The sequence below is a fragment of the Protomyctophum parallelum genome, assembly GCF_964188405.1.
Source record: "Protomyctophum parallelum genome assembly, chromosome: 11".
Lineage (NCBI taxonomy): Eukaryota > Metazoa > Chordata > Actinopteri > Myctophiformes > Myctophidae > Protomyctophum > Protomyctophum parallelum.
In genome coordinates this window covers 26,357,309-26,372,428 of record NC_139707.1, presented here as the reverse complement: position 1 = coordinate 26,372,428, position 15,120 = coordinate 26,357,309, and the positions used below count along the sequence as shown (strand labels likewise).

Here is a 15,120-nt window from a genome sequence, read left to right as displayed (position 1 = left end):
AAAAATATTCCCATAGTGTCTATTTTATGTCATGATGACATGACGCAATTTGTGATTGGCCGGAGATGATGTATGATTGTATGATGATGTACGATGATAAGAGTGCCCCTCACTTTCCAAAAAAGCTGTCCTAAACCCGTCCAATTTTTCTGGGGAAATGCATTGGAAGATCTGGCATATAGGAAGGAAGCCCACTTCCTTGTATTTTGCTAACCAATAAGAGAGGGGCATTGCTCCAAACTTGGTGATGTCAGTGTTCTCTGCTGTTTTTTAACCGGGGATGGGGGGGGGGGGGGGGGGGGGGGTTACTCAGGTCCAGGAAACATGTAACAGGAAGCATGTGACAGAAATCCTTAGAGACACCACCCAATGTTATGTAACGTAATGTTATGATTGAGACCGGCCAGTTGAGAGGAGCGTTTGTTACTAAATAAAGACAACTATCACATGTGATCATTTCTTGTTTTACAAGCGACCATCTCTGCTTTATAGATATTTTGTTGAAGCTGGCTAATAAAGCTACACTTGAATGGTCAAATCCAGATGGCAAGAATATGACAAATATTTATATTATATTTGTTGTAATGTATGTCCGCTGAACCAATATGGGAGTGAGAACAAAGATCTGGTACCACCCACTTTAAAAACAAATATGTGAAATTATCCTTCTACAGCACTGCCACCAAAGCATGGGATGCCCTGACCCCCTAGCCTGGCGCAGCCACACTTCACCCACCCCTATTGCATATGCATATATGCCCCGAGGCGGATAGCGCAGTGGTATATTAGTATCGCAACGCGAGGCTACTGACCCCCTCCCTCAAAACAGATCACTTACAGTAGGCCTACTTTTAAAACAGGCCTACTGTAAGTGATCCAACATTGTACATTGTGTTTTTCCTGTGATGATACTGAATTTTTTCGTTATTCTTCATATCATGTCTATCTATGAATTGATTGCATAGGGCCGAAATGGAAACAAGGATTTTTTTGGACTAAATGTTTGACTCTACTGTTTTCGTTTTTTACATCTCTGTCTAATAAACTATTAAATCAATCAAATATATAAATTTGTATTAGCATGCGAATATGCCTTCCATAATGACATGCCCTATCGATGATGTCACTGGTAGGCAGACATCTGAGGGGCGGGGGGGGGGGGGGGGGGGGGGATCGAAGACCCACATGGATAATGAAGGATATAGACTCTATATCCTTCATTACCCGTCCCATAGGGTTAAAACTACGTTTTTAATGAACCCTTTCTAAACAGTATTCAGAAAACGAACTGTATTCTATGTTTTAATTTAACATTTATATATTTGACAAACAGTTTTCAGAACACCAAACCGTATTCTGAATACTGCCGTAAAATACACGGACCCCATAGACTCTCATCATGTCAGAATCGATACGAGAGCAGTAGATTCATCCCATTATTAAAAAAATAAATCTAGTGTTGCAAATTGCGACTAGCTTTTGGACTCGTTTTCATATTGCTTGTTTCTCTCACACCAAAGCCATCTATCAAGGCTCTTTCTCACACAATCTGGCAACACTGTGCGCGACGCTGACATCACATCCGCTGTTGTCGCTGCTGCTCCTCCTGACTGAATGCTGGACAGCAATGGCGGCGTGCCGGGGTTCCTCGACTAAATGGTATTTCACCCGGGAGCAGCTGGAAAACACGCCATCTCGGTCCTCCGGAGTCGAACCGGACCGTGAGCTTTCATACCGGCAACAGGCGGCGAACCTCGTCCAAGACATGGGCCAGAGACTCAACGTGTATCCTTTGTAAACAAACGGGGGGGGGGAAAGCAGTCGACATGATGGCGCCCAGTCACTCGGCCCGTCAACGGCGTCGCGATCATTTCAAACAAAACCTACAATTATGGTTGTTTTATCTTAGCCATTTATTGACCTGTCTATTTGCTAGGTGTTGATGTTAATAGCAAGTAACGGTTTATCAAGTCAAGTAAAGCAGCAGCGTCGCTACTTGCTATCTTGTTATCGAAATATATAGCAGATGTACAAGCTCTCAATGCGTCTCAACCGTGACGCGCTGTGAGCTTGTAGATTTGCAACGACACACGACACCGCCGTACGACGAAGTCTGAAAAGAAATTAGCTGCAATTTGCAACACTAGATTTGTATCTAAAAATAAATCACGCTTCCGTGAGGTTGCTTCTTGCTAGCCAGTTAAATTCTGCTCACCTGTCATTTATGATAATGTTCACAAGCTGCCTACCTGTCATGATGATTATGTATGAGCTGCTTGTAAATCAGTGGGTCTCAAACATTTTCATGTCAGGGGATTTCCCGTGTGTGTGTGGAGGGGTGCATGTGGAATGATAAGTAACAGTGGAGACGTGAAACCAACCTATTATGAACTGATTTGAATAGTAATTGATATGCATTACCGTCCTCATTGGGCTAACATCTATTCTACACAGTCAAATAGTAGAAAAACGTACTCATTTTGTGGGGGCCCTTGGAAGCCCATCATACATTGTCTGCCAACCTTGGAGTGAGAGTGAATTTCCGAACGCAACCATAATCTAACCCACATTATTAATGATATAATGTCTGTAGGCCTGTATAATGCCGTGGTATGTGATTAATTTGGGGGTCCTACCACAGAAACATTAACAGATTAGATGTAATTTCCTGTATGCTTGTGCATTTTATCAGGCTTTACTAGCATGGGAGAATTATGAGTAAATGTAATTTAATCCATTAAAAAGCTAAAAATACAGAAATGTGTTTGATGCCTGAAGCAATTAAAGAGCCATCTTTAATAATTTTATTTAAACATGAATATGTCTATGAATGTTTGCAATTAACTAGTATTCATCACTTAGGTATTACATTACATAATGGAGTAGTGACGCTTCCCTGTTTTTCCTACCCGATTTCGCACCGGTGGGGGTGCAAGGCGACGGCCCTATAGTTACAGTTAGTTGAATCGTCAAAACTCAAACATTTATTCCATTAGATTAGGCCATAGACCATTTATCCACAATGAAAACATTCTCTGAGTGTACATTTCCCATAATTGCCTATAGCCACTATAATGTTTTAGTTATTACATAACTTAATATGCTACTGGCTGTATTCTTCTTGGAAAAAAGATACTCCAATGGAAAGGCTATATTATTGTACTTATATTGACCAATTTAGTACAGCCGTTTCATACATTTTATTTGTAGGCTACTGTCATGAAAGTTTATAATAATAGAGAAATTTGAAGTTTCAACACCAAAGTAGTAGGCTAGTTGTGAATTTTCGCAGAAGTTTTTAATTTGTGTTTGTTTCAGTCAGTTCCGTTGGGCTTCACGTTCCACAGCTGTCTGCCTTGACTTTGTGTGTGCTGACTGTGGCGGGCATGGTGTGGGCTAGCCAATCCCTCCCCTCACTGGTGTGAAATCGGGTAGGAAAATCTGGGAAGCAGTAGTGACAGTGGGAGTCATTGTAACCGTAGGGATGGTGACTCCTATTGGTCATATCGACATTGAATTCCATAAAGGTCTGATAGCGAAGACAGACTGCATCACAAAGTATTCAAAATAGTCAAATCCCTACATTTGAGTGTCTCACTGATTGTGTGAGAGTTAGCAGCTCTGCCTTCAAAGACTGCTTGGGGGTCCTCTAATGGTACTTTCAGAACCACTCAATTGTTAACTAACCTTGGTGAATTATTGTTCCTAATGCCTTTTCCTTTACTGCTCCTTCAGCTCTCAATTAACAATAAATACGGCTATTGTTTACATGCATAGATTTTATATGCACCACTCTTTCACCAAATTCCACAGAAATGTAAGTAATATTTCTTAGATACATTATTGTTGCAGTTTACCAATTGTGGCTTGGAACCGTAACCAGGTCGGATGTGGCCATGTCTGTAAAGTGCCTCTGTTTGTTTTGTTGCAGATACTTTCTCCAACTACCTTATTCCTGGCTGCAAAAGTGGAAGAGCAACCTCGGAAACTCGAACATGTGATTAAAGTTGCACATGCTTGTCTAAACCCCCAGGAACAGCCGCTAGACACTAAAAGTAATGTAAGTTCAGGTAGATCTGGGTATTGTAATTTTTTTCTTTTTCTCTCCCCTGTATGTATCTGGTTCTCTCAGTGGTCATGCTTTGCCTATGTCTAACTGGCCTTGTAGATTTCCCTTGCTTTGTCTAAAGGACATAGCTGGCCTGTTTTTGGTGTGTACCAATTAAACACCTGCGCCTATCACCACTGGCACACACACTCCATTTGGAGTTTTGCCAGTTTGAAATCAGCTGTTAGGGCGTTTGATCAATAGACTCATTACAATTGTTATGTAATGACTGTCTATCAAACTTCAGGCATACCTCCAGCAAGCTCAAGAGCTGGTGATACTTGAAACCATAGTGCTGCAGACCCTCGGTAAGTAACGGTGACTGGAGTGGATGGCTTGAGAAAGAGAGCAAGGTAGTGCTTTGCTTCTGATAATCATAATACTTAACTGTAATATCCTCCGCGTTAATTTAACTCTGAGATTGTACGAATGGACTCTCCCAGAGTTACACCAACGCTAGGAATTTACTGTGTATTGGCTATATCGATTGTGTTATTACTGACCTCTGATTTATCCATTGCAGCCTTTTCATGGTCAAAGGTTACCGTATATTATGAATTGCTATTTGGGTAACTTATCGGAGTACATATCTTGAGTGAATTATGTAAAGGTGACATGTCATTTCCTCTCAGCACTGACAACTTCTAGAATTAAATCTAAACATGCTAATTCAAATAGCTTCAGAGGAATTTCCAGAGGAATCCCCACAAATTCATGTTCTAAGTTGTAGTCAGTAGTCACTATGACAGAATATTCTTTTGCCAGTTGTCAACCAACTATGTGAAAATATAGCTTATTTTAAGCATGGAAACATCCCTCTTATACTGTGTTACTTAATGTAATTGACTAATTATCGATAGAGTTTCACCATGGCGTTTTGTTTCTTTGACACTGAGCATAGAAAACGTAACTTCTCATTGGAATCAGGGTTGATGATCTGTACATGCCATGGTGATGTAAAATTTGAAGTTGCGCTCATTTATTTGTTCACAGAATGACATGTCACCTCTGAACTGTGTCTGTGTTGAACTCACCTGTCATGTATTTTGTTCCAGGCTTTGAAATTACTATTGATCACCCACACACTGATGTGGTGAAATGTTCCCAGCTAGTGCGAGGTAGAGGATTCCTTCTTTGCTCTTTGTGCCCTCCCTCTGCTCTTGTCTGTCCCACCTTTAGATATGGGTGGGGAGGGGGGGGGGGGGTGAAATACCTGCCAATGTAATGTTTACATAACCACCCATGACCTTTTGAGTCCATTGTCCCGTTAGCAGCTTTTCATTGAAGCGTTCCCTGTCACAGATTGACAGTCCAGGGCTGAATTTACATTGTGATTAGATTGGTAAAAGGATTTATTTTGTCTCACGATTGGAAATGATGGGTTGTTTCCTAGATTTATTTTATTTATTATTGAATTTGTAACTTATGACTACAAAGGTATTTTGTTGTAATTGTATGATATTTAGTGGTCCCTGTTGATACATTTACATTATTACATTTAACCTTTTTAGTTTAATTTGTCTGCTCGTGAAGTTATTCAGCTCAAGTACAATATGTACAATAGATTTAGTCCTTAAAGTAAACAAATTCCCATACCCATCGACAATCCCATTGTTTTGGCATCATATTAGGAGGCTCAAGCCCGACACACACCGTCTGCGACCGCCGCGGTACAGTATTGCCGCGCGCCATAGCCGCACGGCAACACCAACAGGTGTGCGATAGGTTCATTGAAAATAATGGAGGCGGCGACGCGCGGGGGACGCAGCCGGTGTGTGGTGGGCTTTAGTCTGTGCAGCTGTCCCAGATTTCCAAGTGTCCTTGATGCAATATAAACTTCCTCAAGTATGATTTGGATATTTTCAGTCTTGGTTATCAAAAGGCATCAATTCAGTTATCAAAAGGCATCAATTCAGCTCCTTTAAGTTTAAACCTCACTAACGGGCCAAAAATAGTAACGATGTTTTTTCTTTCTGTGTCTGTCTTATCTCTCTGTTCCCTCACAGCAAGCAAGGATCTGGCACAGACTTCCTATTTCATGGCTACCAACAGGTTGTTATCCTGAACCTCCTTTGTTGCACTGTGACTGCACACCATAGCTTCCTGTAATGCAGGGTACCCTTTCAGTGTCCAACGGGCCCTACTTGCACTGATGGCTATTGGGACGCTTGCCTCCTCTCCCCCGAGCTCCTGTCCCAGCAGGGTGGGACAGGGTGGCTTGTAGCGTTACCGGCCTCGGTTGCAGTGCGGTGTATTGTACAAGGGACCACGTGTTGGCACAGATGGGTTGAATGCAAGATGTGAAGTGTAGTGGTGCGCTTGAAACCTACACGTTTGCTCGGTTGCGAAAGTGCATATGTCTAAAAGAACAGACACTTTGGTAGCCTGAATAGCAGCTAAAGATTACACAGATGTAAACATTTCGTAGAGGTCTTTCCGGTAAGTACCATACTTTGTTTTTGTTTTTTTGTTTTTGTTTTTTTTGTTTTCCATATTTGTGCTAAATACAGTAAATGGCTCGACATTTTTTTTCTTAGTATTTGCCTGTTTTAACGTACCGACCATTCAGAAACTCGGATTCAGATTTGTGCATTAATTTAGTCCATGAGATGACAACGCAGACTAGAGATTCTTCTCTTTTCTTTTTTTCTCTTTTACAGTGACCCATTAAGGACCTGTGGTTGAGACTAACTTAAATTCCAAAATCATCTCTAAACAATCAATATTTATTTATTGCATATTATTGACCAATGACTACACATAATTTTATTAGTGCTTGCTTATATTTGCCCAATTTCAAGATGCATTGGTGGCTATTGGCATTAAACTGGGTCCTTAAAGGGTTTGTTTAAAGTAGCCGTGTCTAGAAAGGGATCGGTTTTAATGTTTTAATAAATAACCTTTTGTCTCAAATTTAAAAATCTGTTAATGCAAGGTACAATGTCTGGACCCTGACTGAGCAGCATTATGGGATTTGTGTACAGCTTCCATATTTCAAGGTATAATTTAGTTCATTGAAACAGTAAGTGCCTTTCCATCAAGCCCTGGTTTAGGCCATTTAGGTTTTAGGACAAAAGTCAGAGGGGTCCTTCGTCCCTGTGCTTGAAAGCGGAACCTAACCAGTCCCTGTCAAGTCAACACACGCCTATTTATTTAACAGACTTATTGAAAGCCTCTGTCTTGCAGGACTTGCAGCTCAATCGCCAACCAGGCAGTCCGTGTATAATATTTTTGTATAGCCTAGTAAAAGAAAGTAAAAAAGTTAATTAATGTTAAATAATTTGCGTCTCACCTTACTGGCAAAATACCGCCACCTACTGCTTATTTCATGAACTGATTTCCCAAGAATCACATTTTATCAGTGGATGGAAACGGATGAATGAACATTCGCTTCCTATTTTCGAAAAGGCTTTATGGAATCGCAACTTATATATATATATATATATATATATATATCCTGCGGGAGGAATTCAGGAACCAGAGACGGTTATGTCAGAAACTATTTTCAAATTTATTTTAAGATAAGTGTATTTGAATCAGTTCTAAAGTCAAAACACAGCCAAACACCTGTAAATGTTCATGTGACTGACTGTCGAATGTCAGACTCCAGACATTGTACATATTATCAAAGTATTCATGGTTACCATCCAGATGTCTTTTTCTGAAATGTATTTTGTGTATAAATCTTGCAGCATGCTGCTGAGCTTGTAGTCCCAACATGGACCAGACTTTCCCTGCAAATCTATAGCATCATGTAGCAATATAAGTATCTAATAATGGATGTGCCTGGATGAATGAGAGTTATGTTTAATTGACTTTATGCCAAAAAAAAAAGGGCTAGCTTGTAATTTTCATTTGTCAGGCTGGCTCAAGGTGAATGTGCTTCCCTTCCACCTTGAAAAGAAACCCCATAAGTGATGAAAGTGTCATTGTAGTAGTTGTATATGGGTACTTCTGTATGTCTGTGCCGGTAAACACTTGGATGGTAGCCATTTTGTTGTTGTAATGTGACTCTAACCCTGATCTATTTTTTGCATGACCCTTTGCTCTTTCACAGTGGTAGCACGCATACGCCTAAATCAAATGATAGGATGTGTACTTGTGTGTGTGTGTGTGTTACCTATAATACAGAGAACTTCAAGGAACCCCATCCCACTGTACAGAGTTTAAAGGCCTATTCATACTTCAGCTTTAGGTGATAACTCATAAGGTGACCAACGGAATGGTAGTTCGTAAAAACAGAGATAGTGTTTGGGTGAGCGGAGAAGCGCTGCATGATATGTACTTTTTGGTGGTCACCATATCACCTAAAACTGGAGTATGAATAGACCTACTCCCTTTATTTGTCAAATGATGCAGGTTTACCTTATGGTTCAGTGTGTCTTATCTAGCGTGTTGCTTTTGTGTGTTCTTTCTATGTAAGCTGACTGTTGGATTAACGTTGTCTGCTCCCTGTGCTGTTTTTTCCTTATTTTTTCTCCCCATGTGTGACCCACCCTCCCTGACCACAGTCTGCACCTCACAACCTTCTGCCTGCAGTATAAGCCCACGGTGATAGCCTGCGTGTGCATCCACCTGGCGTGTAAGTGGTCCAACTGGGAGATCCCCGTCTCTACTGATAGGAAACACTGGTGGGAGTATGTGGACAACTCTGTCACCCTGGAGCTGCTGGACGGTGAGAGATGCATTATAATTTTTGTAATGATATTTTCCCATTATAAATGTATAATATACTGTCTCAGTATATTATAATGGGGGTGGGCTATTGTTGAAATTGGCATCCAATCATAACACTAAATCTAAAACTAGATTATGCTGATCATTGAGCATTTAAATAGGAGTAGTGTGAACTGCACAGCAGTGTGAAGACTTTGAAAGTCGTGCAGTGTGTGTGCAAGGCATTTCTGTACGCTGGAGATGTGCAGATTGCAGTTATAAGATAATAACTACGGATCCCGCGATTATTCACGGATCAGGCGGTTTTGCTACATAAAAACTAACATTTGGATTCATCGAGGGTGAGTGAAATGACATTAATGATAAAAATATTAATTTGGGAGTCTCATCTTCCCATTCTGTGAAGACCACCTACAAAAGGAGAATAGGCTAATTTACGCATGAGGCAGGCACAACAGTGTAAATTGTATTATTTACATTTACATCCACCTGAACATGATCCCTCAGGATAAATGTTTTTTTTCAGATTCAGAAGCTAAGTTACTTCTGTTTCCCCAGGAGTGGGAGGTTACCCATTTAGGCCTGACCTCGAAAAATAAAATAAAAAAATCTGTAGACCGACAACAATACTCACTTTGCATGCACTGTGTGCCTCAAATAATAATTACAGCATTTTAGTCAAATGTAATATTGTATAACTTAAACGTAAACAAGCATTTTCATAGGATAAAAGCTTACAGATTTATTTTCAAATGGTTACAAATGATTGAATGACGTCACCAGTGTAACATGAGCATTAAAGCTGTTCTGTGTCTCACACCTGTAGAGCTGACGCATGAATTCCTGCAGATTCTGGAGAAGACGCCCAGCAGATTAAAAAGGATACGAAACTGGAGGGTATTCTATTCCTCTTCCATTTCAATGCATAGAGCGAAGTGTGTGTGTGTGTGTGTGTTGCATTGATGCTTCTTTAAAGATGGAGTGCCATGATTTTCTTTCCAACCTTAAAACATGATCATCAGGTATTATTGGACGAAGGAGGAAGAATGTTTTGATAAAAAAAAGTGTACAGTATTTGTTAAAATGTAGTATATGTGGACACTCACATCAGTTCATTAACACCCCCGTCGCCCATGACGAAGTTCTAATTATAAAAAAAAGATCCAGTGTTAGACGGCCCTCCGCTGTCCAGTCGCTAGTTGTGATAGATTTATTCTTACCTCCCATTGTTGTCGATCGCCGTTAGAGTGTTTTGGCTACATCTAGCTGCTACAGCCACATCCGGAACAACATCCGGACCGTTGGTAAAAGTGCTCCGTTGCTATAAATCGACTGGGCGCTATAATTTAATGGATTAAATAACCCCGGGCAATTAAGGTGTTTTCCTGATGGGTGGTGATCCACTTGAACCGAAGTACAAAGGGAACAACCACAGCAACGGGTCTAATGAACTACTGTCCCCTCATAAACACATGATAAACACATGAAAAAAATATAAAAATCACGGCACTCCATTGGGAAAACCTCCCAATATACACACACACACACACACTCACACTATTGGTGCAGCATTGGTCCACACAATTTGAACAGAATTTAACTGACACTGTATTCAGCTTGAAAGACGTGTGACATGATGCAGAGAGAGAGTCGATGTTAAACTAACTAAATTAAATTGGGCTGGAGTGGAAAGCTCAACAGTCTGTCTCAAAATAAAGCATAAATGATCTCCCTCTCCTTTTCAACCATCTAGGCGACGCAAGCTGCCAAGAAGCCCAAGACCGAAAGCAGCCAAACTGCAGATAACGCCTTCACCTGTCCTTCAATGCTCGACCATTCCTTGGGTGACTCTCTTACAGGAGTTTCATCATCCAACCCAACCTTCTCCAAAGCAGGCTCCTCCTTCCCCATGGCCGTGCCTGGCCACTCTCTGGACTCGATGTCGTCGTACGGCCTCCCCGGCGACTGGCCCCAAAGCCACCAAGAAGGCTATACCTCCACCACTTTGAAGCAGGAACCCCTCGACCTCCCTCAAGGGCCAGCACTGTCCTCACAAACATCCACCTCTTCGTCTTCTACACTTATGCAACTACCGTACAGGACTGACAAAACCGTAGACTTCAACCCCGTTAAACACGAACACAAAGGAGCCGGAGCGGGTGGAGGGACCAAGCACCAACAGCCACTTCAGCCTTCCTACCCTCCTCCGCCAGCAACTGCCAGTGCTCAGAAGCTGTCCCTGGACAAGTATAGGGAGAAACACGGTACGGAGCTGGCTGCCGCTGGACAGAAACGCAAGCAAGAGCAGCACGGAGCACCGACAGAGTGTGATCCGAGGGGAGATTTCTCCTCCTATGCATCCTCCTCCGTTGGCCAAGTAGACCATAGAAAACATTTGCAGCCAAACCAGACATCATCTCAGCATGTTTATGGGGGCGGCAGCACCAGCAGCCCTCTGAAAATGAAGGTCCCATCATTGGGGCGTCACCATGGTGATAAACGAGACAAGGGGGCCGGGTCGCTGAAGGTCCGCCTCCCTGCCCCCGCCCTCGGCGGCTCCCAGTTTGACAGAAGCGGGCAGCCAGGCAAGGAGGATCTAAAGATGAAGATCAAGCTTTCATCATCCGAGCGCCACAGCTCATCCGACGAAGGTGCTGCGGCTAACAACAACAACAACAGTAAAGGTAAACATTCCAGTCCACTGGTGAGCAAGGACAAACTGCACCGGGGATCGGAGCACGGCATACATCGTCACCACAAGCACACTCACGCCCACCCCCACGTGCACAGCGGAAACGGGCGAGGAGGCCCAGAGGTACTCGGCACCGGTGGAGCGGGGCTGCTCCGCAGTCCCCTGGGCCTGGCTGGTATGGAAGGGTTGACCGCCTTTGCTCCCCCGCCCGGGTTGAACACTTCCTCCTCATCCCGCAAGAGGCCATACACCGAGGCGAGCCACAACCACCACCTCTCTGCCTCGTCGAAAGTGGGCAAAAGCTCCAAGGGTAGCGCCGGCTCCACAGGTACTTCACATTCCTCTTTCCTGCTTTCTTCCTCCCTGCCCCTCTCCTGTACTGTAGTGTGTCACATCGGCAGTGGTACTCGATTGTTTTACTTAACCATGTAGCCCTATGGCCGATTTTAAAAACGCCTTTATTAATTTTAAAAATGTACTAGTATTAATATACTGGATGTAGAGACATACTTTGTTACAATTAAAAGTCGGGAATTCAAAATGTACTTGAGTGAAAGTACAAATGTAAAGTAAGTACCTGAAAAGGTACAGTGCCGGGATTCCTTCAAAATAGAAGCTCTGGGGTGCACGATACATGATCCAAAAAGCTTATTTTGAACAAGAGGCATGTTGAAGTCAGAAATGAAGCACTTAGTATATCCATCAGATCAAAACCACGGAGAGCGCCCTGGATTAGGAGAGACTAGGCATTCTTTCTGCCGTGCTAACAGCCAAGTCAACGGTAAGCTAATATGACTGAAAAGCGAAGGACGGTGGCCGAGTGTCCGATTTGAAAAATGAAATAATTCAGAATATTCTCCCCTCGCCTGATATCTTTGAGGATGCGCTAGGACGTGTACCCAACTACCCACGTCCAATGCATCCCTCGATTGGATTCCCTGGGACGTGTGGCTACGTCCTACGGAAGGAAACGGTTAAAGTACCAAAAGTAAAAGTGCTCATTGTGCAGAATGTCCCATTTCAGTTATCAAATCATCTACAAGCTCACAATGCAACACATTGTGAGCTTGTAGATCAGCTATTTTCAAATGGCCGAAATGGATATAGGGCTGAAGTCGTTGGTGTATGTTTTGTAATAGCCAATATCTACAAAGTATCTAGTAACTGAAGATGTCAAATAAATGTAGTGGAGAAAAAGAAAAGTACAATATTTGCCTCTGAAATGTAGTAAAAGCATTGGAAATACTCAAGTAAAGTACAAATACCTCAAAATTGTACAGTACTTAATTATTTCTCTCTGCATTATTTCTCTGCACGAATATGTTCGTATCCCCCAGCTATGGGACGTTATCTGCTAGGTACGAACATATTCGTACCCTCCCTTTACACCATATGAAGTGGCTATGCTGAATATCAGCTTTTAACATTGGTCCTGTTACGAAGCAATGCCTCCGTCACCCCCAGCTATGGGATCTTTGCACATGGCCCCCTAGACTTCTGTTCAAAGTAGGATTTTCAAATACGAGCACTGTACAATGTGTCCATGGTGATCGCCGATTCGCCATACATCCAAAGTTCGGATGTCATTTGTGATTTTGATCGCTCGGGACGTAAACGTTTCTGGCGAAAGGTAAACGGCGTGAGCTAATGAAAGCCCATGGTTACAGCGGTGGTCTGGGGGCTGCTCAACATGCTAAGGTTGGCTACACTTTGCTGCCACCTGGCGCGGCAATAAAAGTGAAGTAAATGTACTTGGTTACTTTCCACCACTGTACTTCACATTCCTCTTTGCTGCTCCCTTCCTCCCTGCATCTCTCGTGTACTGCAGAGTGTCACGTCGGTCTCTCAGCTCTATGGCTAACCACCTCCCTCCGCCTTATCTCTTCTTTCTCCCCTCCTGTCACACCCCAGGTGGGCTGCGATCCTCTCAGCAGTACCCGCCGCCTCCTCCCAGTGAGTCTACACACGAAGTGACAGACCAGAGACACTGAGTCTCACACCGCTCAATGATCATGTGACCTCTGCTACGTCAACAAACGCGCTGTCAAGACTCTGGACAAGAGCACTTCCCTGTTAAAGTGACCTGGAAAGTAACTCGAGAAAATAATAATCATGATAATCCCATTTTATTGAAAGTCTGAGACGATGGAAAAAAAATAGTTATTTAGAAAGATTTAAAAAAATGACGTTAAAAGTATTCTCCGTTTCTGGGAGAGAACAGATTTAAAAAAGAAAGTAAATATAATGCTTCCTGATCGTCAGATCTCTTGGCAGTGATTCTCAGTCCTGTCTACCATTTGTCAAATTGCTGCTTTGTTCTCCATAGTCTACAAATGGGTCTAGACATCTGTGTGTGTGGGTGAGCGTGAGCTTGTAATTTTGTATTTTTGGGGATCAATACCGAAAAGACATGGAATGGTGCAATTTCTCTCCCCCCCCCCCCCCCCCTTTTTTAAATAGTTATTTAATTGAGTAGCGCTTCTCCAACTGTACCAAGGAAGCTAGTATCCAGCGTTGTATGGAGCCAAACCGTCAACTGTTCTGTTTTGCTGGCTCTCCCTTTACAGTCAATGGGAGCAGATATTTTCTTTTTAGTTGAAGTTTAATCTCTTCTCTTAGTGATTTATTTTCTCCCTCTCTGCATTTTTTTTATTTTATATATATACTTCAATACTGTATGTATGATGTGCATGTTTTCAATCATCAAAGGGATTTAAAAGCAGAGCGCTGACTCACTGTTTACAGAAAGTGGAGATAAATGTACATACGTTTTTGTATGTTTAAAGAAAAAAGCTGTAACATGAATACTCAGGTTTGGAGCTGCTTATACGTATAACAAGATGTCTATATACCTATAAAGAAAGACTTAAAAAGACAATTGTAACTTGTTGATGTAGGCAAGGCACCAGCCATCATCAGGTGACTGGCTGCAGCATTCCGGTGGTGTGTGCTTCTTAGGCCCTGAAGTTGATTTTGACACCCTCAAGGAGGTGCCATATAATTGTATCTCTCCCCCCCCCCCCCCCCCCCATTGGAAAAAATGATCCAGTCATGAAGGGAGCCTTGCCCTTCCAGGAATCCAGGCACATCGAAAACAGACTCATCAATGTCGCATTGTCAGCAATGCAGTTTGTACTGATAATTATTGTTTGAAACCTGCAAGAACACCTTAAAGCAGCATACCAGTGTTTTTGAGTTGTTTTTACTTATTTCCTACATTCCCTCACTGTTTCACAAAGCCTATAGTTTTCCTGCATTTCGATTTACAGTACCGTGTGTTTGATATTCATGATGTAATTTTTAGGAAAATTTAATTGAAATTTAAACCAACTGGCAAACATATTTCAGTCTACATAATTAGACGTCTAGAGACGTTTGCACTTTAACCCATTCAGGACGTAACCCCTTTTGGTGTTTTAACCATTGTTATACTTTAGCTATTGACAAATACTAAAATAGCAGATCTACAAGCTCATAGCGCGACACAGAGTACCGTGCTATGAGCTTGTAGATCTGCTATTTAAAAAAAACGAAAATGGCACATCTTTGAATATATTCTTTCAGAGCAAACATTTTTAACTCAAATCTTTGCTTCTGGGGGCTCCCTCCCTGTAACAACATATTTTCAGATGGGGGTTTGCGG

The 15,120-nt window shown here is 42.2% G+C and overlaps 1 protein-coding gene across 2 annotated transcripts; it reads left to right on the top strand.

Annotated features, from left to right (window-relative positions):
• Positions 1-1,618: 1,618 nt before the first annotated feature.
• ccnt2a (cyclin T2a) lies at positions 1,619-14,667 on the top strand. Of its 2 annotated transcripts, XM_083777141.1 has the most exons (10): positions 1,619-1,785; positions 3,736-3,817; positions 3,932-4,060; positions 4,356-4,416; positions 5,164-5,226; positions 6,115-6,160; positions 8,620-8,783; positions 9,612-9,682; positions 10,539-11,805; positions 13,389-14,667. In XM_083777141.1, exons 1-10 carry the CDS (start codon positions 1,628-1,630, stop codon positions 13,466-13,468), a joined length of 2,121 nt encoding a protein of 706 aa, XP_083633267.1. In that variant the 5' UTR covers positions 1,619-1,627; the 3' UTR covers positions 13,469-14,667. The 2 variants fall into 2 exon arrangements, 1 of the variants encoding a protein (XP_083633267.1); XR_014569989.1 differs by lacking the exons at positions 9,612-9,682; positions 10,539-11,805; positions 13,389-14,667 and having other exon boundaries at positions 6,115-6,547; positions 8,620-8,760.
• Positions 14,668-15,120: the final 453 nt, after the last annotated feature.